This window comes from Coturnix japonica, chromosome 1, assembly GCF_054131305.1.
Source record: "Coturnix japonica strain WE chromosome 1, WE-NBRP24, whole genome shotgun sequence".
Lineage (NCBI taxonomy): Eukaryota > Metazoa > Chordata > Aves > Galliformes > Phasianidae > Coturnix > Coturnix japonica.
Window position 1 is genome coordinate 29,439,498 of NC_140663.1, and position 23,645 is coordinate 29,463,142.

The window sequence follows — 23,645 nt, forward strand, 5'->3', positions numbered from 1 at the left end:
TTCTTAAATGCATGAATTTGCATCATTAGTAACCTGTCAAAAGACCAGGAGTCCACTGTTAGTTGCCATGACTCAAATGTTCATTCAAATGTTCATTAATCCAGTATCACCAGGCTGATTTATGCTAACCATATTTTAATTTATTATAATTAAAATATTAATGAACTTACTGTCACTTTATAAACATGAACCCTACCACACTAACGGATTGCTATCAAGAGATTTAGATGGACTTTGTGTAACTGTTAGTTTCTTTTTGTTTGGTTGTTTTTTTCCAGTTTTGTAGTAGCCAGATGCTTTCTTGGATAGGTGGTTTCTTTGCTTTCTGACTGTAGGGAACAGCTTCACACTGCCCAAAATACAAAACACTGGAAGGTGTTCAAGTGCAATTATTCACCCACTCCCCGGAAACCACCAGTGGCTTTAACTGCTCATTTTTCACAGTATCAAAACAAGCTATGTACCTTGGGATACTTCAGTTCAACAGCAAGAGTAGTAACTCACATGAAAAGGTTTCAAATGTGCGGAGACAGTGGATATTGAAAGTGAATACTAAAATAATGTGGAGGAAAAATTATTTTTAGTGATGTGGAACTTGTCACTCTCTTCTGCACTGTCTTTCATCTCTACCACTCTATTGCTGCTTCAGCCTCTACAAGCAGCTGCCAAAACTATCAGAAAAGCTGTTCAGTACTTTTATTAAAAATTTTCTCTAAAAACACTATATAAATATATTTGCTGTCTATAAATAGCAAATATATCATACAGATAGCTCCATAGTTGCAATAACATTTATCCATGCTGATGGATACATCAGATACATCAGATACAAGTTGAAATTAAATGTTTGCTAGCAAAAATATGTACATATACAAGCAGTAGCAAGAATAGCAAGAAATCAATGGCAGTTGTGTAATTTGGTCTTCAATTGTAGGATTCCTATGGACTGTTACAGATTTCCAGCTTTTCTCAGGTTCTGCAATGGCAGGGCAGAGACTGAGATAATGCAATCTATTATCTTTTTTCCAGTATATAAATTTATATGATTATGGAAATTGTAAAGCCAATTATGAATATTCTATAGAATGAAAATTGTTCATGTAAAAGTCTTGCATAACTTATAATGAATGCACTTAGGGAAATAAACTATAAGCCATAATTTATTTGCCAAATAAATTATTCACTGTGAATTGTTCAATCCCCTAGTAATCAAGGGCTAATCTGCTGCTCCTCTAAAGACCAAGTTAGTGGAAGAAAGAAAAATTAATATGGAGGTTGTAATAATCATTGATCTCAATGGCATATATAGCAATGCAACTTGATACTGTTTCCTATTTCTTTACCAAGAATATATTAATTAATCTGATGAATATAAAATCTAAGTACTGTAAATACATTGAAAAGAAGAAAGTTTTTCTCTTGCAGAAGACTGTAACATTCTGGCTAAGCAGCATCCATTCTGAACAGTATATCCTTGTATTTCTTCTGTAATATAATCCTCTTTCCTCTCTGTTATTCCTTCAGACCACTTACAGAGCTTAAATTCTCTTAGCATACTGAACAAGTATTCTCACAATTTTTTAATGAAGAAATTTGATATCTGTATTTTTTAATTTCACTTCAAATGATAACACTGGAAGCTGCTGCAAGACAATCTAAAACCAGTGTGTGAAGGAATTTCTGTGCTCCTCCAAGGAGAAAGACTGCCAGGTGATACAGTAATTAAATTGACATTATGCTGAATGTTTCTCATAGAATCGCACAAGAAATACAGTAGCATAAGTGATTTTAGTACGCATGGTTATGTAGTAATCTTGCGCTAAAGCAAGAGAAGACTTATTTTTGTTCTTAGTATCTATTATTCCGTACTTAACTGAGTAGGTCTAGAGACTTCTATTAAAGCTGATGCCTATTTCTCATTTCTCTTCTAGAGTGAACACATCTCCTTCATATTCTTTACTTTATATGTAATTCATTTATTTGCCTTCTGGCAAATACTCTAGATTCCCCCATTGGTAGATCCTGACTTTCTACATTTCCTTTTCTATCTGTCTTCTGAACACTGATTTATCCTAAATTCTTACTGTGTTTTCCCCTCTCCTGGAGAAGAATTTGTAATTCACCTAGCATCTGCTTCAGTGTAATCTCATTGTATGGCATGGCCTCATTGTGTAAATCCTCACAAAGCAATAGGCAAAGAGATGTTTTTTGTGGAGTGGCTCAGAGATTCCTGACTTATGTACCTGTACAAGCCTTTTGAGTTCAGTCCTATCATTTTCCAACTAAGAATAGTGTTTCATCAAAAAAAAATACTCTAATTTATTTATTTTGGACCTTATTTATAATGCTTTGATGTTTAAATACTCTTATGTGATTCTTTTCCATTTTGCTTGTTCTAAAAATTTTATATTAAATCAAGGAAAGAATTTATTTTTTTATTAAAATACAAATAATATAAAGAGAAATATCTGGGACAGAGGAAATCCATGACAGAATTTCATAAGCAATATTATTGTCTTTCAGATAATTAACTCTTATTTTGATGTGTATACACTTCAGCAACTGTTGTTATTTCTTGCTATATACTAGAACACACTATGAATTAAATTAGGCATCCAATTGCATATTATTTCCTAGATCAAATGATTTTCAAAGAATTCAGCATTGCAAGTCTTTACCTATAACACCAGTGAAAATGAACTCTGTATTTCTAAACAAATACTGAAAAATAGTAAAAGAGTCATTCTGTATTACATTTGACATCTCATATCAGGTAAGAGTTTAACAGATTTATAGAACTGAGCCATGAATTATGGAACTATAAATGTTCACCTGAAAAATCAGATCCTACAAAGGATTGACTCCACATATGGATCATTCAGGAAGGTGGCATCATCCAGTATCTATTGACTGTAGACTTCTTTCAATAGAGCCTGGATAGTGTGTATGAAGTAAGCGTGTGCATCCATATGAATATATGTCTATGAAAGCACAGTAGACAACAAGAGAAAGAATCTTTCTGAGAAATCAGGTGACAATTCCAATCAACTCTCTTATTTATAAGATTTAATTTTGAGAAAAGTACATTTTGTGTTCAGTGTGTTTCATTGCTGTTTTATAAAATGAATCATAAATTTTCTCAAAATAAAGGAACAGATTAGTTTGCCTAATTTTAATTTAGGGAAGAGATTAAAAATTCACCTACATAGCTAGAAAATGGTTCAACCTTTAATATAAGTAAAATTAACACAAACAAAAGAAAAAAATTATATGTAGTGCCACTTGCATTTGTATTTGTACATTATGTGAATTGACAAAATCTTTTCCAAATGAAGCTGATGCTAAAAACAGCAAGGAAGCAATCTGAAGGAATCACTAGTACAGTTCACAGGGAGAAACTGCTGGTTGTTTATGAGTCTACTCGGTCAACCGATCACTGAGAACTTGCATTGGTGTCTGTCTGATTAACACTGAAATACAAGCTTACAGTTGTAATATTTTTTTGAGTCTGTCTGGGCTTTTTCCTTTCCTCTGTTCTGTTTGTAGACTGCTGAAGTCAGAGAAAATTATCTACAGGTTAGACTTTTGAAACACGTTCAAACAAATTCTTTATCCTCTAGTGTAAATCCATGTGGTAGCGTAGCCTGTTTCTTAGGATTGTTGAAAAGCATTACTGGATTAAAAGTCTCCAAACTAAATCTATTACACTGTATTCTGAATTTGATGAGCTCTTCTTTTTATCAAAACCAAAAGGTTTCAGAGCAGAGAGATTTTATGTAATAAAAAATAAAGCCACTTCCTTTCTTAGTCCCTTGTTTTTTACCCTGGCCTTTAGAGACAACACCTGAGGTTTCACAAGGATACAGGTGCCAAAGCATTACACTCATATGTGCCTGCAAAAGGAGCTGTAGTTCTTCACAGAGTACATCACACCTGTGACACAGCTACAGGGCTCTCTCCACTACCCAACACTTGCTCCAAGTTCCTTGCTGATTTCTTCCAGCGGCACAAAACAGTGCCCACTGTGCTATATTGTTTTTCTTCTTTTATGACAGTGACAAGTGAGGCCTTGCAGCAGGAGGACCATTCATTCTGCGCTTTTACAGACAGCCCTTATTTGGTGCCTAATGTTCCATGACCCATAAGCATTAAAGGAACTGCTAAGAAGTATTTGATCACATAAAAGGTATTTTTTTTTTGAGCCACAGGCATGCAAAAGACAGTACTGGAGAACAAAAATGATTCCTATAATGAATGGAACACAACACAGTCAGGTAATAAAACAGCAGAAGGAAAATGTAATAGAAGAAAAATGCCTGCATAGAAAACCTACCTCTCAATTTGTTTCAAAAGAAATGAGACAGCCACTCCCAGGCCAGAGAAGAGCTGGCCTCTATGAAAACACTGCTTGACCTGAAGGTTGCAGCACTGATGTAGGATGAAAGGAAAAAAAAATAAAGTCATGTTTTTCTATTTGTCCATTAGTGCTTGGTTTCCTCAGGATCATCAGTAATCCTCTAAGAAGACTTTCACAGTGCCAGTCACAGGGTTAGTCCTCTGTAAAAGTGCTTGTCTGTCAATCTGGCAGAACAGTCCAACCCATAGGAAATGGCAACACCATGTGAAAGCCCAATCCAGTGGCCTGGGCAATAATGGGATATACTAACATAGTTTCCCTCTTCATCCTTTCCTGTCCTCTTCCTTTCTCTCCTGAAAAGGAGATATTTAATTAACCAGGCAAGGATGGAAGTGAGACATCAGGAGATCTCCAGTGCATCTCTTTGCTCAAAATAGGGTCTATTCCAAGGTCAGACCAGGTCTTCAAGACTGCAGAGGATAGAAAACTTAACCTGGGGCCAACCACATGCTAAAAAACTTTTGCCTTACATCCAGTCTGAACATCTACTGTTTCAGTTCCATGATCTCTCAGTCTCCCAAAGAGCCTGGGTCCATCTTCTCCTTAACCTCCATGTAGGTAATGGCATGCTGTTGTTAGCTGCCCAGAGCCACCTTTTCTCCAGGCTGAGCAAGCCCCAGTCACTCAGCCTCTAATTTCAGAGTAAGTGCTCAAGCCCCAGCACCTAGTGATGCCCTCTGCTGAGCTCCCTCGCTTGTTCATGCCTTTCTGTTACTGGTGAGCCCAAAGACAAAATCTGAGTTGAATAAAGGAAGATGATCTCAGTCTGCTGTCTATGCCCCTACAGCTGAAGAGGCTTCTCCTCTATGGAGCAGCTCCAGCTATGGAGCTTCTAGGACACACAACTGTCCCATGCTCAGCTGCCCACCAGGGCCCCAGAGAGCTGTTGCCCAGCCAGTGCCACTCAGGAAATCTCCCTTCCCAGGGGAAGCACTTGGCGTTCCTCCTCACTGAACTAGTAAATACATCTAAACTCCATGCTAAAATGCATATGAGATCAACACCAAGAGGAAGAACTGAAACTCTTACAGTATCATTCTGCCCAACACAGACACATGCGCACAGCAGGGTCAGAGCAGCAGCAGCAGTACCTGCAGAACCAGCTCCGGTCAACGTCCCTGTCCCTAATTTCTCAGGTAAATCAAAGATGGTGCAGTCAGCAACTCCAAGATTTGCTTAATGTTATCAAATGGAGTGGCAACAGCAGTTCAGGGAGAAAGCAATCACTTTGTTAGCCTTTAATCTGACATGAGTAACACAGAACCCACTCTGATTAACTGTTATTCCAAGGTACTTCCATGTAATCATGAAATGCTCTGACAACAACTCCAGGAGATCATGGTCTTACTTATTTGCCTGCAAAATGGGTAGGTTATTCTTCAGCAAGTTCAGTATGAGAAACACCTATTTTGCAAGTAGGCATGGGCTGGGTCTGGTCATACTCCAACCTGAATTTCCAGCCAGAAGCTGTAGACTGAGTTGTCCTAATATCAGATCTTTCCAACCAGACCTGCAGAGAAACAGGACACGCTGCCTCAGACCCAGTGATACATCCTTCACTGGCACATAGAACAGCTGCTCACCCATGAGCAGGTAGGCAGTATATCCCTTCTGTTTTATTCGAGCCACAGTACCACAGACCTACCCTTCCACTGCCAGCACTCCCAGCACATCCCAGCAGCAGCCCACTACATGAGTCACAGCAGCAGCACTGGGGACACTCACCCCAAGAAGAGGGAACTGCATATGAGCTGCAGCAGTGCTGAGCCTAAGGAGCTGCCTCTCACCAGTGCAAACAAATGTCCAGGAGAATTCACCCAGTGCAACCACCTCACACACACAAGTAATTTACAGTTCCAGGAGCCCCAGCTATGTGTCCAGGTTCAATATGATTGCTGCAGAAACCATTTTCTCTAACTTCAAGTGGCACTGCCTCATCCTGCATTGCAAAGTGACCTAAAACTAGAGATTTTTCAGCAGCAGTGGAAGGTCCATAGCAAAGACAAAACCCATGTGGGGAATATATATAAATATATAACAACAAAAAAATAAAAAATAAAAAATTCTAAAGGCATAAAAAAAATAGTAGAGCATTCAATACTGACAGCTAGAATAAATGCAACGCAAGCCACAGTGTATTTCCCCTCAAGCTTTGTTTTCTCAGGAAGACTACACTATGTACTTTATCACTGCACTACCCCAACAGAATTACTTCTTTGTCAGTGTACTGCTGTGCCAGCTGATGAAGCTAGTAACAGATTTCACTAGCAAAATTTTGCTAATGTAGTAAGTTTTACTCACAAAATGTTGAAACTACACTGTATAACTCCCTACAACTGCAGTAATCATTTAATGTCTTTTATTTAATGATACCAACAAACTGGCCTACGTTAAAAGCTGGCTTTCATAAAAATGAGGCAATTTGGTGACTTACAGCAAATTAGAAAGATGTAGAAGAAGTATTCAAATTAGGTAATAAACAATTAATTTCAAAGAACCAATCATCAATTTAGGAGCTTACACAGTACAAAGAAAGGGTGATGTAAATATGGTAGTAAATATAGTAGCTGCATCTAGAAGATGAAACTTAATTGGTAAAATGAATCAGCTGGAGAAACGACTGTAAAAATGCAGTTTAAGGAGAGAGGAGAAAGTCTGCTTTCTGGTTTGCAGTATGAAATATTGCATATTTTGTCCCCATTCCACTGAAAAAAGGTATCACTGATGTCCACTGGAAGTCTGTCAATTTCCAAATATGTAACTGATTTACCTTGCATAGCACTGATGAGATTTTTAGCCCCAGAGCTATTCTCTGAAAATGCTCAGTGTTCATGTTCATAGACTGTAAAGGTCCTCTTCTACATATCACAGGAACATACGAAATTCAAAGTTAGACCTCTCAGAAGTCTGGATTTTCCTTTATTTTGCCTTCTTGCCCATTGGAACAGATGTGTCCTGAACTATACCTGTAGAGATATAATACTGCTTTGTATTAGGTGGAATGCAAATATGCATAAGAAAGCACCCAAAGATGCAGAAAAATAGGGTTAAAAGAAGAATGGCCTATACTGATAACCAAGGACACAAACAACAGCAGTGAAATATTCAGAGACGTGATGTTTCCATTGAGACCAGTGCATGTGCTCTGCTAAGACAATAGCACAGATAACTCAACAGTGGAAGACCCTATGCCTCTTCAGAAGGAGTACAGCAAGGTTACAGCATGTGACATAAGCTGTTCCTCTTAATGCCAGCTCAGCAGGAACACAGGTTACAACTCTGGGTTACCTTAAATTAGGAAACATAAACAATGTCTAGCAAACCTGCCTAAAATTTATGAAGGCTGAAGTAAGCAAATTTCTGAGGCAAAAGGGCCATGCCATAGGAACTGCTGAATCCTGAAGGATAAAAGGCCTTCCCAAAACCCTTTTTGCCATCAGCAATCAAAAAAACTAAAATGCTATTAGGAAGATTCAACAGTCAGCATCCCACAGCCTTCATCTCACATTAAGTGATACTGGCTAAATCACCTCAATAGGTATACCTTAGTATTGTTCAGTATGTGAGTGTGGAGGTGGGTATGACTGAAATCCATAAGAGAATGAATTTGAGTTAAATCAGCTTTGTTTAAAATAAACCACCTTCCTCTTCCACAAGATTTCAAATAAAATCTCAGTAATTTTCTACACATAGTGAAGGGGCTGTGCAGATATATGGCTACTGGTACATGACACATGCTGTACTAGTAAGGATTAGGGAAATCTTAGAGTTGCCATGATCTTAAACACACCTGGATTAGTCTCTTCTAGAGTCTTCTGCCTTTGTTAGATGATTCTTTAAGAGCCCAAAGTCTAGGAGATTTACCTCCCTTACTTGATGTATTTCAGAGGATCTTCCTGATTAATGCTTGTCCCTGGAAGACACTTCTGTCATTTCTGAGTTTTCAGATACAAGATCTGATGCTGATCGATGAAGCTGCCACGGAGACATAGCCCATTATTTTCTGGATTCCCTCAAGATGCATGCCCTGGAGAGTTGGATGCTTCCTACTGGAACATCCTAATGTGTGAAATAACCCACTGCTCAGGTATCTGTTGCACCTGAGCGGAGGGGACAGAAGAGGGAGAGAAGAATTCATAACAAAAAACCTTTGTTGTATTTTCTCTTTTAAGTTATCAGCTACTTGATACAAGATGCAAAGCCTATGTATGAGGTACTATTCTTGTATTTAATATTCTCCTGGGCAAACATTTACTATTCTCCTCCATCCAGTGAACCTACTACTTTGCATCAATCTGTAATGAAGCATTTACAAACATATATATGTGATTGAGTCATGCAGTGCTTATTGTTTCTTCACTGAAATCAGACACAAGGTAATCAACCATTCGATGTGATTTAGTTTGAGGTTCCTTGCTCCCAAGTCCTTGAGGGATAACACTTTTCCAATGCAGTTGAAAATTCTAGTCTCCCATCATTCCTTTGGCCTTTTTGATTTAGTGCTGCAAGTTGTGAAGGTTTTTCATTACTGACTGAACAGGAATTTGGCACGGTGACTGCAGCATATGACTGTCAAAGATATCCTGAAACAGTGACTAAACAAAGATCACTAACCAGCAATATGAGGGAAGCTTCAATATCTACTTGGTATTGTGGTTTCCACAAGGAGCAAAGGATTGCGATTAGTGCAAAACTCAATGGCATTATTGCCATTTAAACCCCTTTCCACTAAAAATTTAGTACTCATTTCACATAGGGCAAACAAAACACTCAGTTGAGACACTGGCAACCTAGCCTGGGACATAAATCAATAGCCTAGAGATGGCAGTCTTTAAATCCTGTTGCTATTTCACTAAGCAATCCATTCTCCTATCCTAAAAATCCATAGAAATAGTAAATACCAAGGTAATAATACAACCTAGATTAAAAGTACACATTTTCACACATCCTTTAGTACCCTGTACTGGTCAGCTTACTAAGACTGTCTGCCTATATCTGTATAGAAATATTTTTCCATCCAACAGCAGAAAGAGTTCACAAAAATTAATGGCATCTGTAAAAATTTCATCACTTTATTTAGACCGAGTCTATTCTTACCACAAGCTTTGAAATGTGACAGCTATATGTGCTGTACATGGTGAAAAATACACTGTAGCATAACTACAGCTCTCCAAAACTTTCCTTGATAACCTTTGTGCAGAACATTTTCTAAGTAGATAAACCAACCAATTCATGAATTCGTGCCAAATCAGTCAAAATGTTTAAAATAAAATCTACTTCAATTTGTAACTTCTTAAAGACTATTTCAGTTCAAAGTGCACCCACAAAATATCTTGCTTTTTAGAAGCTGAAAACATTCAAAAACTGAAGGGTTTTTTTGCTCAAAACAAAATAAATTTAATTAATCATCAAGGTTTCCTTTCAAAATAGTTTTGACTTTCATAATTCACTCACCCGTGTGCTGCTAGTTGGGGTGCACACAGAAGAGCTAGGAATTAAATAGCCTTCCCATTTCCCAGCTTGCGCTGCTGCTTCCTTGGATCTTGCCAAGACTGAAACACTCTGCAGGACCACATAAAGAACACCTTGCATTCTGTCTTGCAGCAGGATAGGATTTCTCCCACTCAACTCCAGGAAAGCTGTTTTGAACATACAACAGTGCAACTGTGTATGCAAGAGTTGCACACTTCCATTTTGTCTAACAACTTTTATTAATGATTGCAGAGATATTAGCATTCCCAAATAGGTAACCTTTCATAGGTAAATTATTTCCTCAGATATTTAGGAGGTATCTATTAGGATAATGCCCTAGAAGACATTAGGGTAGACAGGATAAGATAATATTTGAATAATGTAGTAATAAGATGATACTCTTTGAAAGGAAGAGAGGGTGCAGAAACCATAGAGAAAGTAAGTGTATTTCAAATGCATCAGTGTGCATGAGAAAATGTGAGATTACTGCTACCTACAAGCTATGTATATGGAAATGCATTTTAACAACCACTGGCTTTTCCTTGACCAAAGCTTTCACTCATGAAACTGAGGTATCTGATTTTCCTCTGTTATTCTGAAATCCCTCTTACTTCTCTTAGAATTTTACAATCTATCAGGCAAGCTTTGCACTTTTTTTTTTCATATCTGGAATCTTTTAACAAGTATTTCACTTTGACAGCAATGTATTTAAGCTTCATATTAATAATGCAGATTATATGGATTTAGGAAAATCTTAAGGGGAAAAAAAAAAGAAATGATTAGGTAAATATGCTTCTGAAATAATCCTATCACTGATGTATTTTCTATCTTATATATACTAATTTCATTAACTAGCTCCTGCATAATGTTATATGCCAATAATTTAACAAAGCATACTAGGGAAATTCTAATAATGATGTATGTCAGAATCCTGACGTGTTGTTATGGCTTGGTATATCACTGTCAGTTAACGTACCTCAGCTGAGGAACTGACCTCACATTGTTGCAGTTCTAGTCATATGCAAGAACTGAAAGAATGTGAGACATTTTGAGGATGTCTTTTAAATGAATTTATGCACTAAGTTCCTCTTCATCAGAGCATATGCATGTTCCATTAGCATGAATCATAACACGCAGATGGATCAAACAGCAATCACCACTCTATCACATTCTGATGCATGGTGTGATGGAGCTGACTAATGAAAGTTGCCTTTTATTTGCTAAATGTGAAATTGTTCAGTAAGTATTAACATTTCTTTTTTTGCTTTGAAGGAAAGAGAGAAAGCAGCAAAAGGGCAGCCAGACTGAGCCATCATTATTTTGGGGCCAGTCTCCTCTGGCACTGATTAGCTGAGCACTGCTGAATGAATGAATGTAGAAGTATTTTTTGTTAAATATATATGAAATATATATATATATATATTAGGCCATAGGAAAACATTTTCACAATGAAAGATATGGCTTTTATATCTAAATATTAGGAAATGAGATGCTAATATTACTGCGTATTCACAAATTATCTGATGTCCTCCTCAAGAATGAGCCTGCCAATCTGAACTATAGATTTTTTTATGTTGTGTGTGCATGCCTCTGTGTCTAAATTCTCTCTGTTCCACACATGCAGGTACTTCAAAATCACAGAATCACAGAATGGATGTTTTAGCAATCATGTGGCCCAATCCACCCACTTAAGCGAGTCCCCTGGCAGAGTCACTAAAATTATGTTAGTTCACACATTACTTCCAGACTACAGATATGATAACAAACTAAATAGAAAGGCAATGTATTTAATTTATGCTTTACACTTCAAATTCCTTTGTTTAGATTCATCTGGATGCCTCTCCAGGCAATTACTATAGCTTTCACCATATGAACACCAATGACAGTCTCGCCTGTGTTTTTCCTTTTGACAACACTACTAAAATAATCTTATCTAAATACCAAAGTAGGAAAAACCTCAGATCATCGCAAAGACAGAATCTTGACCTAGATTCCAATGGGAAACATTCCATTTTTCACAGATAATACAGGACAAGGAAGTTAATAGATATTCTCCATGTCCAAAGAGAGAAACTGCTGTATTTATGTCATTGTTCAGTGACTCTGTATCAGTCCCTTCTTCAGCCTCTCTTAGATAAAATGCCTTATTGAAGAGATTCCCCAACTAGTGAAAAATAAACAAAGTCCCTGAGTTCTGTTTTAGAAAGATGTTTTAAAGGTTCCTTTTTATCACAGCCTTGAGAGTCTGAAAAAAACAATCCTTTAAATCTGTACTCTGAAGAGAGGATTGTACTTTCACTGCAGAATAGATATGCAAGTATACTGCTGCAGACAAACACTGCAGTAAAATTTTCCCAGTTAACAAAAGAGCTGCATACCCTTGACACTCACACTGCTTTTTTATTACAACACTGAAAATTAGTTCCTTGCCCAGGAGGCTTTCATGGCCTTACCATTAAAGTTATACATGTTCTGAAAGGAAATGTTTAGACTATCCAAAGATGCTGTCAAGCAAATTAAATCTATTGTTGAGTGTTTGCATTTCACTGTCATAAACCTACAAGCTTCATTAGGGATATCTGTTGCAAACAGAAATGAAAACATAGGACAGTAAATCTAAAAATATTAAAATTCATAAGAAAATATTAAATGAATTCAAACTTTTGAAATCTTGAAGGAAACTCATTGATCTCTGAATGCTCTAAGGAAGTCAAGATTCTTTCTCCTGTGTGTCTTTATTACAACCTCAAAGTTCAAGCTAATACTGGAACAAGAATTTTTCATGTTAAAACATTTTTTAAGACATGAATTAGTTCAATAAATGTACAGAAGACAAAAAGAGGAGTGCCCATTGTTAAAAAAGTACCACTTCACTGTAATATATATGAATAGTAAAATTAATGGAGAAAAAAATCAGGTCTTAATTTCTCAGGCAAGGAAAAATAGTTCAACATTTATTTGCCAGTGATCTAATCTCAACAAGATTACACAGCCTGTTACATCTCACAGTTTTACAGTTGTGAGGTTTGTTTTTACCTCAAACCTGGTAAGACAATCTTCTTTCACATCATAGAGTCATAGTATCACAGGGTTGGAAAGGACCTAAAAATCATCTAATCCAACCATCATCCCATTACTGTAGCTACCACAAGCCACTAAACCATATCTCATAGCTTCTCATCCAGATGCCTCCTGAATGCTGCCAGGATGGCGACTCCACCACCACTCTGAGCAGCCATTCCAGCACCTGACCATTTTCTGAAAGAAAAAATTCCTTCTTATGTCTAATCTGAACCTCTTCTGGTACAACTTGCAGCCATTTCCTCAGGTCCTGTTGTGATGAGGCCAAGCCTCTTCTCATCACAGCCTCCATTCAGGAAGTTGTAGAGTGCAATGAGGTCTTCCCTGAGCCTCCTTTTCTCTAGGCTAAACAATCCCATCTCCCTGAGCCGCTCCTCATAAGACTTGTGCTCCAGACCCCTCACCAGTTTTGTTGCCCTTCTATGGACATGTTCCAGGGCTTTGATGTCTTTCTTGTAGTAAGGAGCCCAAAACTGAACACAGTACTCGAGATGGGGCCTCACCAGAGCTCAGTACAGAGGGATGATTACCTCTCTGCTCCTGCTGGCCACACTATTTCTTACACAGGCCAGGAAAAGAAAAAGGAACAGAACAAAGAAATCAATGGAGGGTGCTACTTTGTATGACCAATCACAATTCAAGCACTACACAAAGAGGTACAATATATAGCTGTTATTAACAGACACAGTAACAGCATTTATGCAGTGTATCCATATCATAGATTCATTAGGTTGGTAAAGACCTCTAAGATCACCAAGGCCAACCACCAAACCATCCCCACAATGCGTAATAACCATGTCCCTCAGTGCCACACTTAGTTACCTTTTTGAACACCTCCACAGATGGTGATTTCTGAGCAGACTGTTCCTATGCTTCACTGTTCTTCCTCAGAAGAAATGCTTCCAAACTGAACCTCCTCTGGTCGAAACTGAAGCCCCCTCTGGGGCAACTGGAGTCTATTCCTTCTCATCCTTTTGCTGTTACCTGGGAGCAGACAGTAACCCACACTTTGCTGCAACCTCCTTTCAGGGAGTTGTAGAGAGCAATAAGGTCTCCTCTGAGCCTCCTCTTGGCCAGACTACACAATCTCAGTTCCCTCAGCCACAACCCATAAGACTTGTGCTCCAGATCTTTCACAGTTCTGTTCTTCTCTGAACAAGTTCCAGGGCCTCAATGTTTTTCCTGTAGTGAGGAACCCAAAACTGAACAGAGTATTCAAGATGCAGCCTCAGAGGGATGATCACCTACTTGCTCCTTCTGGTCTCTCTGTTTCTGATACAAGCCAGGATGCCATTGGCCTTCTTAGCCTACTGGGCACATTTCTGGCTCATGTTCAGTCAAGCATCGACCAACACACCCAGATCCTTTTCACCCTCAGTTTTCCAGTCACTCTGCTTCCTGCCTGTAGCATTGCATGGGCTTGTTGTAAGCAAAGTGCAGGACAAGACACTTGATCTTATTAATGCTCATACAACTGGCCTATTGATCCAGCATATCCAGATTCCTCTGAAGAGACTTCAAACTTTCACGCAGATCAATACGTCCTCCTAACTTGCTGCCACCTGTAAACTGACTCAATTCCCTCATCCAGATCATCAGTAAAGATACCAAACAAAGCCAGCCCCAACACTGAGCCTTGAGAAACACCACTCATGACCAGCCACCAGCTGGATTTAACTCCGTTCACTACCACTCTCTGGGACTGGCTCTTCAGCCAGCCTTTTATCCAGTAAATAATATATATTCTCCAGAATACTGTGGGAGACAATATCAGAGGCTGGATAGACTACATTCACAGTCTTTCCGACATCCACTAGTTGGGTTACCTGGTCACAGAATGAGATCAGGTTGGTCAGGCAGGACCTGCCTGCCTTTCATGAACTTATGCTGGCTGGGCCAGTTCCCCTGGTTGTCTCACACATGTTGCAGGATCACACTCAAGGTGATCGGCTCCATAACCTTTTCTGATACTGAGGTCAGTCTGGCAGGCCTGTAGTTCCCTGTATTTTCCTTCCAACTCTTTTAGTTGACGGGCATCACACTGGCAGGAGGTCTCCAGGGACCTCCTTGGTTGACCAGGACTGCTGATAAATAAAGGGAAGTGGACTGGTGAGCACTTCTGCCAGCTCCAACTGTACTCTCAGGTGGATCCCCTCTTGCTCCATAGAGTTGTGATAGTCTAGTTGGAGTAGGAGGTCACTGTTTTCTCCTGAACTGTGGGGGAGTTTATTTCAATCAACATCCCTGTTTTCCAGTTCAGTGGGCTGAGTACCCAGAGGATGACTAGTCTGACTATTAAGGAAAGAAAACATTGAAAGCCTCAGCCTTTTCCTCATCCTTAGAGGTAATGTTCCCCACCACATCCTATAAAAAACAGAGATTCTCCTTGGCCCTCCTCTTGCTGTTAATATAGTTGGAAAAATATTTTTTATTATCTTCAACAACAGTGGCCAGATTAAGTTCTTGCTGAGCTTTCATCTTTCTAATTTTTCTGTTTGTATATCCTAGCAAAATCCTTGTGCTCTTCCTGAGTTGCCTGGTCCCTCTCCCAAAGATGGTAAACTGTCGTTTTCTCCCAGAGCCTCAGCAAAAGTTTCCAGTTCAGTCAAGCCTCTCCTTCCTTGCCAGTTCACCTCAAGGCACAGAGGGACAGACTGCTCCTATGCCTTTGAAATTTCCTTCTTGAGGAACATAGAGCCTTCATGGACCCCATCACCCTTCAAATTTATATCAAGTTGTGTAAAAGACCCAATTTGGAGTATTATTATTCAGTTTAGTTAATTTTCATGTTAAATCTATTCCAAGTACATAAGGAGACATAGCTTCTCCTGTTTGTCTTTCTCAGTTCTATGACATAACAAGCATTTTATTTCATTCCTTTGTGCAGAATAGCTCTATGCATAATTAAGTGTATGAAGATGACAGGTAGCTGATTCCTGAGAAGCTAAAAGTTGAAATTATTTTAGTCTAACATAGAACAGATTTTCAAGGATGATATCAAGAGTTTTATTCATTTATTCATTACCAAAAAGCTGTTCTTGAGACACTAGGTGACTCAGAGAGTTAAGTGCAAAACCTCTTCAGCACTGAGTTCAAACCAGGACTGAAAATGATCTTTACTGTTCTCATCCAGCTAATCCAAAGAAAGTCTGTGAGCTTCAGAAGAAACCATTACATGTCACTGATATCCTGTTCTATAGATCTTGCTGAAATAAAATAAGGTGATTTCAGGGCAAAATAGTCATAGTTACATGGGAAACTCCTACACAAAACAAGCAACTCAGAATTGTCAAACAATGGCAACTGTGGGAAAGATGGAATCTCATATATATTTTTCTGTGACATGTTATCATAACATAGAACTGCAACACTAAGCATAAAATTATTATAAATTACAGTTTGAACATTTATTGAAGCTACTTTATCACCAAGTGTGTATGCGAACCCTTAGAAATCTGCTGTCAGCTCCACAAAGCAGAACACAATGCTTATTTATCACCTTTGCCAACACAAGCCTGATGATCGATATTCATTTCTTCCTCTTCTAAAACGTTTCTTGAGATCTGACTTTGCAATTATTTTGGCCCAGGTGTCATCTGCATTTCTTTTCATATGCCAAAATATTGATTTTACTATTTTAGAAGAAAGAAAGACAGCAGTGTCTGTCTTCTCCATAACTGCCCTGAGCTGACATTTTACACATAGCTCCATGCACGCCAATGCCAACATCAGACTGAAATAAAAACCCAAAACAACATATATTCATCTAAGCTATAAGAAACTGAAAAGTTCTTTGACAGTACTTATTATGGAATCTTAAAATAAGCAGGACAGCAACTCCATTTATAGTATGTATAAATACACAGTGTACAACATGTTCATTGTTCATGATGACTAAAACCATTTCACAGCAACAGGCATTCAAGCTTTGCAATTTCAGAAGTCTTTTTTTGTATTCTTTCCTTAGTTTTCATAGAAACATTCAACTCTGCATGAGATGTGACATGGAATTTCATAGGGAATGGACTGCTTGGGGGACAAGTGGTTGATGGGAGCTGTATATTGGGCTTGTAATGGAAGCTAGATTCAACCTTAACTGTGCAATAGCTATAACCATTTCATAATAATAAGAAAAAAAGAAAAAAAAAGATTAAGTCTTGGCATAGTGCTCTGTCATTCAGGCACCCTGGAGTTATCAAGAAGAATTTGCACAGTCCAGTCAGGATAACGCATGCTAAGAAAATTGAATGAATATAGGTTTCTAACCTTTCTAGGGCAAGGATTTATCTGATGTTTCTTTCTTCTAGTTTTGTTTTAGAAGTGGTACTTAAAACAATTGGGGTACCAAAGCAACATACAGTGCCACAAAGTTGGATTCTGCTAAGCAATCTCCACAGACACAGGAGAGCCATTTACAGGTTTACACAGAGGTCACAGTGCACAGTTAACTAGAAGAAATACTGAAGATTGCATCTCACTGCATATTCAGAAAATGGAATATGACCTATTTATTTGATTCTTAGCTGCACTTCAGCAATGATGTTCTTAGATTTTTTACACCTTGAATTCACCAATGGTAGAATTCTAACCTGTGGTTGTTTCTGTGCCAATGAAAATAAAAAGTCAACAGAAATAAAAGACCTCAGTAAAGTGCAGAGACTTGTCCTGTGTATTTCCCTGCATGATCACAGCTTCTGAACAACTATTCTACAGCAAACTAAAATATGAATTCCACTGTACAACCAAGCACTTTTTTTCTTTAAGTTTTCTTTAAGGGAATGACAAGCTACCAAGCTGTCAAACACTGCTGCACCTCTATGAAAATGAGAGAAGAAAAAGCTGTTGTGGACAATTAATTACTAAAGTAGCAGAGTTTCAGATGAGATCGCCTTCTGATTAGAACGCAGGATATTTCATTTTCTTAAACATTCAACAACCAGAACTTTCCGGTGTTCTTAAGTTCCTAAGAATGAACACTGCTAGGAGCAGGGAATGTCTGAAGGTCTGGATACTGCATTTGTAAAAGCTGAGCTCTTTTTCTAATTCTTCTGACTAAAATTTATGTAGCTAATAGGAAGTCTAAATACAATGATGACTGCTCTCAAATGTGTAGAGAGGTATTATTATCATGCAATAATTACCACTTTACTGACAAAAAAGTATCATTACTAATGGTCTCCTAAGTAGCTGATCATATAAATTTTACATATGCACAACATAAATTACCGTGCTTCAGATCTTCTCCTGTTAAATCATACCCAATATCCTGTACGAAGTAACTTCAAAATGGTCAAATAAATGGTACATAGTATTATAATAACAGTAAAAATACTTTTAAGAATAGTTTTTTCCATAATTATTTTAAGATGGCATGAATAAGTATACCAGAAATGTAAGAGGCTATTCATTCAACAATTAAGTTGTTGCTATCAATTCAGAGAAACATTTGGGTTTTGGACTACTTCAAATAATGAGAAATGTCATCATTTTCTTTTGGTTGCAAAGAGGCATGTGAATACAAATGATTAGGCTTTTCATGTCTCCAAAAGGTAAATTTTCTAAGTAGCATTTTTATGCCATACAATAAAGAGAGAAGACAGATAGATTATCATCTTTAACATATTTTGTCTGTCAAAAACACATTTTAAATCTTCAGCAAAAAGTAGAACTTCTCTTTGAATAGGGAAATCTTCTTCTGACTATAAAGTTATTAAAACAAAGGCTACTATTTTTTTAGTCTTATTTAAAAAAAAAAAAAAAAATTTTTTAAAAAGCACAGGGATACCGCCCATTAGATCAGATTGTCAAAAGTCTCATCCAAGCTGACCTAGAACACTTCCAGAGATGGAGCAGCTGTATATTCAAATGCAGGAAATAGTAATTTGAGTAATTAGTAATTTGAGTTTAGTATTAGAAGAACAATATATCTGCTATTAAACATTTTAAACCTTTTTTTTTTTTTTTTTACATATTATTACTTACAGATTGCCAAGCTTATTAATATATTTCATTTTCAGACTTCATCATTTTATTTCCAACATTCTTTAAAAATCTTATATGTTGCATGCCCCTGAAAACAAAGTTATCCTCATGTAACCTCTTTCAATTGCATCATCTGTTGTTTTCACCCAACTAAAACCACTCCTGGAAAAATCCTTGATGACCTTCCTGGAGCCCACACTTAAAACACATTGAATCCCCATCCTTTTGGACTTATTAACTGACTTCAAAGCCTACATACCCTTTTCTTCTTAAAATACTTAATTACAAAACACTTGACTTATAGAAAAGTTGGCATTTATGTCAGAAAAGGATACCCAAAGTTATCATATTTTTTAAAAAACCTTTTTTTCTTGAGAGAACATTGACACCACATAGCTCCAGTGGAAGGTATTTATTTCTTCAACAGAAAGTGAAATCAGAGAATGTTTTTAAAAATGTAAGTTTTAATCTACTCATGCTAAACAACAAAAATAGATTTGACAGAAAAGACAGAAGATAGACAGTATTTCCATGACACCCCTTTGAAAAACAGAGGAAAGGGCAAAAATATACAGGCCTATGCAGAAGTCAGTTGAGCTCTCCCGAAGGACTCAGTGCTCAAGGGGGATATTAGCAAAGACAAAACCATTGAAGTGACAGCATTTTGACACTGCTTGCGATGGCCCCCAAAAAAGGGAGCTCTGCAGTGCTCTCCATTAGAGACCTCTTCTCTCCACAGCCCACAAGTCTGAACTGAATGTGACAGAAACTGCTCATCAGGTTGAAAGGACAAGGACAAGCTGACATTTCTGCTTCCTGTACACACTGTTAACTGTTAGCTTACTTAGACTGAGGATTCAGGGTCTCTTCTTATGCTAAGAAAAAATCATAAGGATTATGACTTTTAAATTGGGTTACTTAACACAAGTAGGCCTTAAGGGCGCATCAAACCCTTTCTGAAAGCACAGTATTTTCTGTTTCAGGACAGTGAGATTAAGAAAGTACTGTACGAGGACCCAGATAAGAAGGAAACAGGACTTTAGAAATTATACTGGGAAACAGAGGGGAAAAGGTCAAACAACGTACCTCTGCACTTCATGCATATCCATTTGTATTTGTCACATCGGCTATGACATAAGATCAGTTTGGGGCTCCTCACTACAAAAAAAAAAAGACATCAACATCCTGGAGGGCATTGAGAGAAGAGTAGCAAAGCTGGTGATGGGTCTGGAGAACAAATCTTGTGGGGAGTGCCTGAGGGAACTGGACTGTACAGTCTGGACAAGAGGACGCTCGGGGGAGACCTTACTGCTATCTACTACCTTACTACCTACCTTACTGCTATCTATCTTACTGCATCTATGGTGGAAGTGTGATGGGCACTTTCCACTGTCCTAATGGACTTTTTAACTCTGCCCAACAGGTACATGAGAATCTGACACACAAAAAACCCAGTGACATAAATGCCCTGCCAGAACTTTTAATGTTTTTCAACCCAATCTCCTTCTTATAGTCAGGTTTAGTAGAGGTTTGTGCAGACTCTTTTCTCTGTAAAGCTTCTACTTTAGCTGTTATTAAAGTGTTAACAGCCATTTTCAGTCATAAATTCCTTGCTATTTCCTTATGTGCTGATGGCTGGAATTGATAAATGATGGTGCTATCTAATTATACTAATGAGATTAGGTCAGTCAGCTTCTGCTAAGGAATGTTTTGTGCGAGTGTATTTTCTCTAAATGTCAGGCAGATGCAGATTCACACTGTGGGACCTCCGTACATTACTCTGACAGGCAAAATAATGCTTAACATAAAGACACTGCTTCTTAGAGGCATCACGGTCACAATCTTACAGCCCAGCATCAGGTTTCTTTGCAAGTGCAATGAAAACCACTGGAAGAGCAAACAGGAATTTTTCCACAGCAACCCTTACAAGGATCAGGAAGCAGTGGTCCCAATGCTGTCCATGTTCGGTTCCAGATGGCTCTGATATCTCTTTCTTAAGGAAAGCTGTATTTACCAACCCACAGTATTTCTGCACAGCTCTGAGCAGTCCTACACATAGGAACTCCGGTTAGCATGGGCAAAACTAGCTTAGATCACTGGCACTCTTTCAAAATGTCTGTTATGAGATGCTCACTTTATGGGATTAGTATTCTTTCCCTGAATGACACAAGCATTTCTTTTTCATTTTCAGACTCCTGCTGCATGCTCAGAGGACTCTTCATAAGTGGAAGCTGAAAACAAGTATCAACAGATCCTTGATATAAATGCTTGGATCTTCCCCTATTAAATCCTTGTAGATGACCTCGCAAGGTCCTCTCCAGTTCTGTTTTCAATCATAAACTCTTAGCTGGAAGGAACAATCACATGCTGTGATTCCTTCAAAAAGAAGCTCTTCTCTGATCCTGTCAGCATCAACATTTAGTTCAAATAGAAGACAAACAGCTTTCACTTTCTTTATTGTCTGATGCGTAGTTTAAGCTCTGTGACCAAAAAGAAAAAAAAAATAAAAAAATCCTCAAGAGACTGGAAAAAGAAAGCAAGGGTTATTTCAAAAACTGTTAAAAATTGATATTTAAATCTTTTCATTTTTTCCATCACAACCACTGATGGTGGTGGCTTCCCAATGGTATCCAAATATATCACAGTAAATTTCAATGTATTTCTGGAAGAAATAGCTCAGCTTATAGAAGAACATAAACAGAAAATTTTTGGTTCCAGAGTATTGGCTCCAATAAGCTCGTACAAAAATCCTTAGTGACTTCATAATTATTTCTTCTGGTTTATGTGGAAGGACTCAGCTCCTACAGCAGGGCTCCAAGGAACCACTGTCATAAAGAATAATGTTTATTTTAAATAGGACATTAACACACTATGGTGCAGAATTAGTTGTTTGGGGTTTTCACACTTATTATCTATCTTTATTATGAACATATGCATACAAAATTAATTATACTCGGCAGCTTTGAAAGTTCTGTCATTTTGCTTTGTTTTTAATAAACTAAAATTTAAATGTATGGAAATACATAGCTCTGAAGAAAAAACTTACAGACTTAAAAAACTATGAATTTAAATGCTTGACCACAATGACTTCACTTATGAGACAATCTCTGGCAGCAGGGGAGAAAGAATTTATAGCGTTAATTCATCTGATTATATAATTTTAGTATTCTCTCTCTTTTTAAATCAGTGCTTGAAGGAATAAATTTATTGCTGAAGTTTTTATTTCTGTTCTGAATGATGGATCTCACGTTATTCTTGGAAATTCATATATATGGAACTTAGTACTTCGAAAATAATATCATCTGATTTACGGCTTAGCTGGAAAACATTTATTGAAATATTTATTACTGAAATACTAGAACGTTATTGAGCTCTAATAAAATAAAATATGTAAATAAATAAAATAAAACATGGAAGTGATCTAAAATTAAAAAAAAAAAAGTTCTTCAAATTTTACCCTTTTTGCCTCATAAATCAAAACTTTTCTAAAAGAACGCAAAGTGAGAATCAAAAAGTAAACAACAGCACAGTTACTTGAATGCAAGGAGAGACTGCACTGTTCAGCTACAACTGACTGGAAATTTTAGACTAAACAGATCAAGAAAGAACTAAAGTTCACACTGCACTGGCATGAGATTAAGCCACTGAAGATACAAGGTGATTTTGGCATTAGTGGGAAGCAGGTAAATGGAAAAAGATTGAATGGGCACATCCCAGGGAAAGGGGCAGGTAGCTGGAAACTCTTCCTCATGCTCTTCTTGGGAAATGCCTCTCTCCCAGGAGGCTGCTTAAGGGAAACAGCAAGCCCTGACAAGGAGCAGGCTCTCAGCACAGGTGTGACCTGCAGATTGATGAAAACCATGGGTTGTCCTTCCTTCTCACCTGGCTTCTTTTTAATTCCCTTTTTGGGATTAAAAAACAAAAAAACAACAACAACAAAAAACTGAGATTAAAATCTCCAGCACTTGATTTTGCTATACACATCTTTTAGTTCTGCCTTGCTTTTTAAGCCCTTTCCCTCCTCTGTCTCCCACTAGCTCCCAATAAAACGTTGCTCAATCAAAAAATATATTTTAATTAGGTTTGAGAGGCACTTCTTGTTTAAGAGAATAGGGAGGAAGCAGCTAATTCCTGCAAAACATCAACTGTTTGTCCTCACAGCTTATAGGCTAGTAGAGGCTGAAATAATTTGTGTAATAACCAGCTGGATCTGAATATTTCTGCTTCAAGCTGTTGGTTCATTCAGCTTTTGCCCTCTCTCCAATACAGCAGATTTCCCACTGAATTTGCTGATCTTTAAATTCCATCTGCACTTTCAAACTATTACCCATCTGTGCAGCCTGAACTTCAGCTAAACCTTGACCAAGTGCTGAGCGAGCGCACTGCAGTGCTGTTATATGCAGTGCCTTCCTTTGTGAGCTGGTGAATAAACATTAAACAAGACCAACATTAGTTCAAGTCAGGAGGAAATTACTTTTTGTTGTTGTTGTTGTTAGCTAAAGAATATTGTTGTGGTTGGTGAGGTTTTTTATTGTTTCTGTTGTCGTTGTTTTTAATGTTAAAAAGGAATTTATTCCTGATGGCACTGTACTATTAATACTGGTAACTGTGTAGGTAGGCTGTCATTTTCCCAAGTCCATATCTGCATCTTTCACCTTTTATCACCCTGTAGGAGCACACAGCCAGCTGGAGT

General features: G+C 37.7%; 1 protein-coding gene across 11 annotated transcripts in view; it reads right to left on the reverse strand.

Moving 5' to 3' along the window:
- TAFA2 (TAFA chemokine like family member 2) overlaps window positions 1-23,645 on the reverse strand; it is a 174,375-nt gene that overhangs the window by 76,948 nt on the left and 73,782 nt on the right. For 5 of the 11 annotated variants that reach the window (XR_001553437.3, XR_001553431.3, XR_014942273.1 and 2 more), the window contains exon 2: window positions 20,039-20,110. The exons of the other annotated variants lie outside the window; for them this stretch is intronic. Coding sequence is in view for 2 of the 5 variants with exons in the window: in XM_015855271.3 (XP_015710757.1) it covers window positions 20,039-20,061 (23 nt within the window). In the remaining 3 variants the exon portion in view is untranslated. The remainder of the gene's footprint in view (window positions 1-20,038; window positions 20,111-23,645) is intronic. 11 annotated transcript variants of the gene reach the window in all.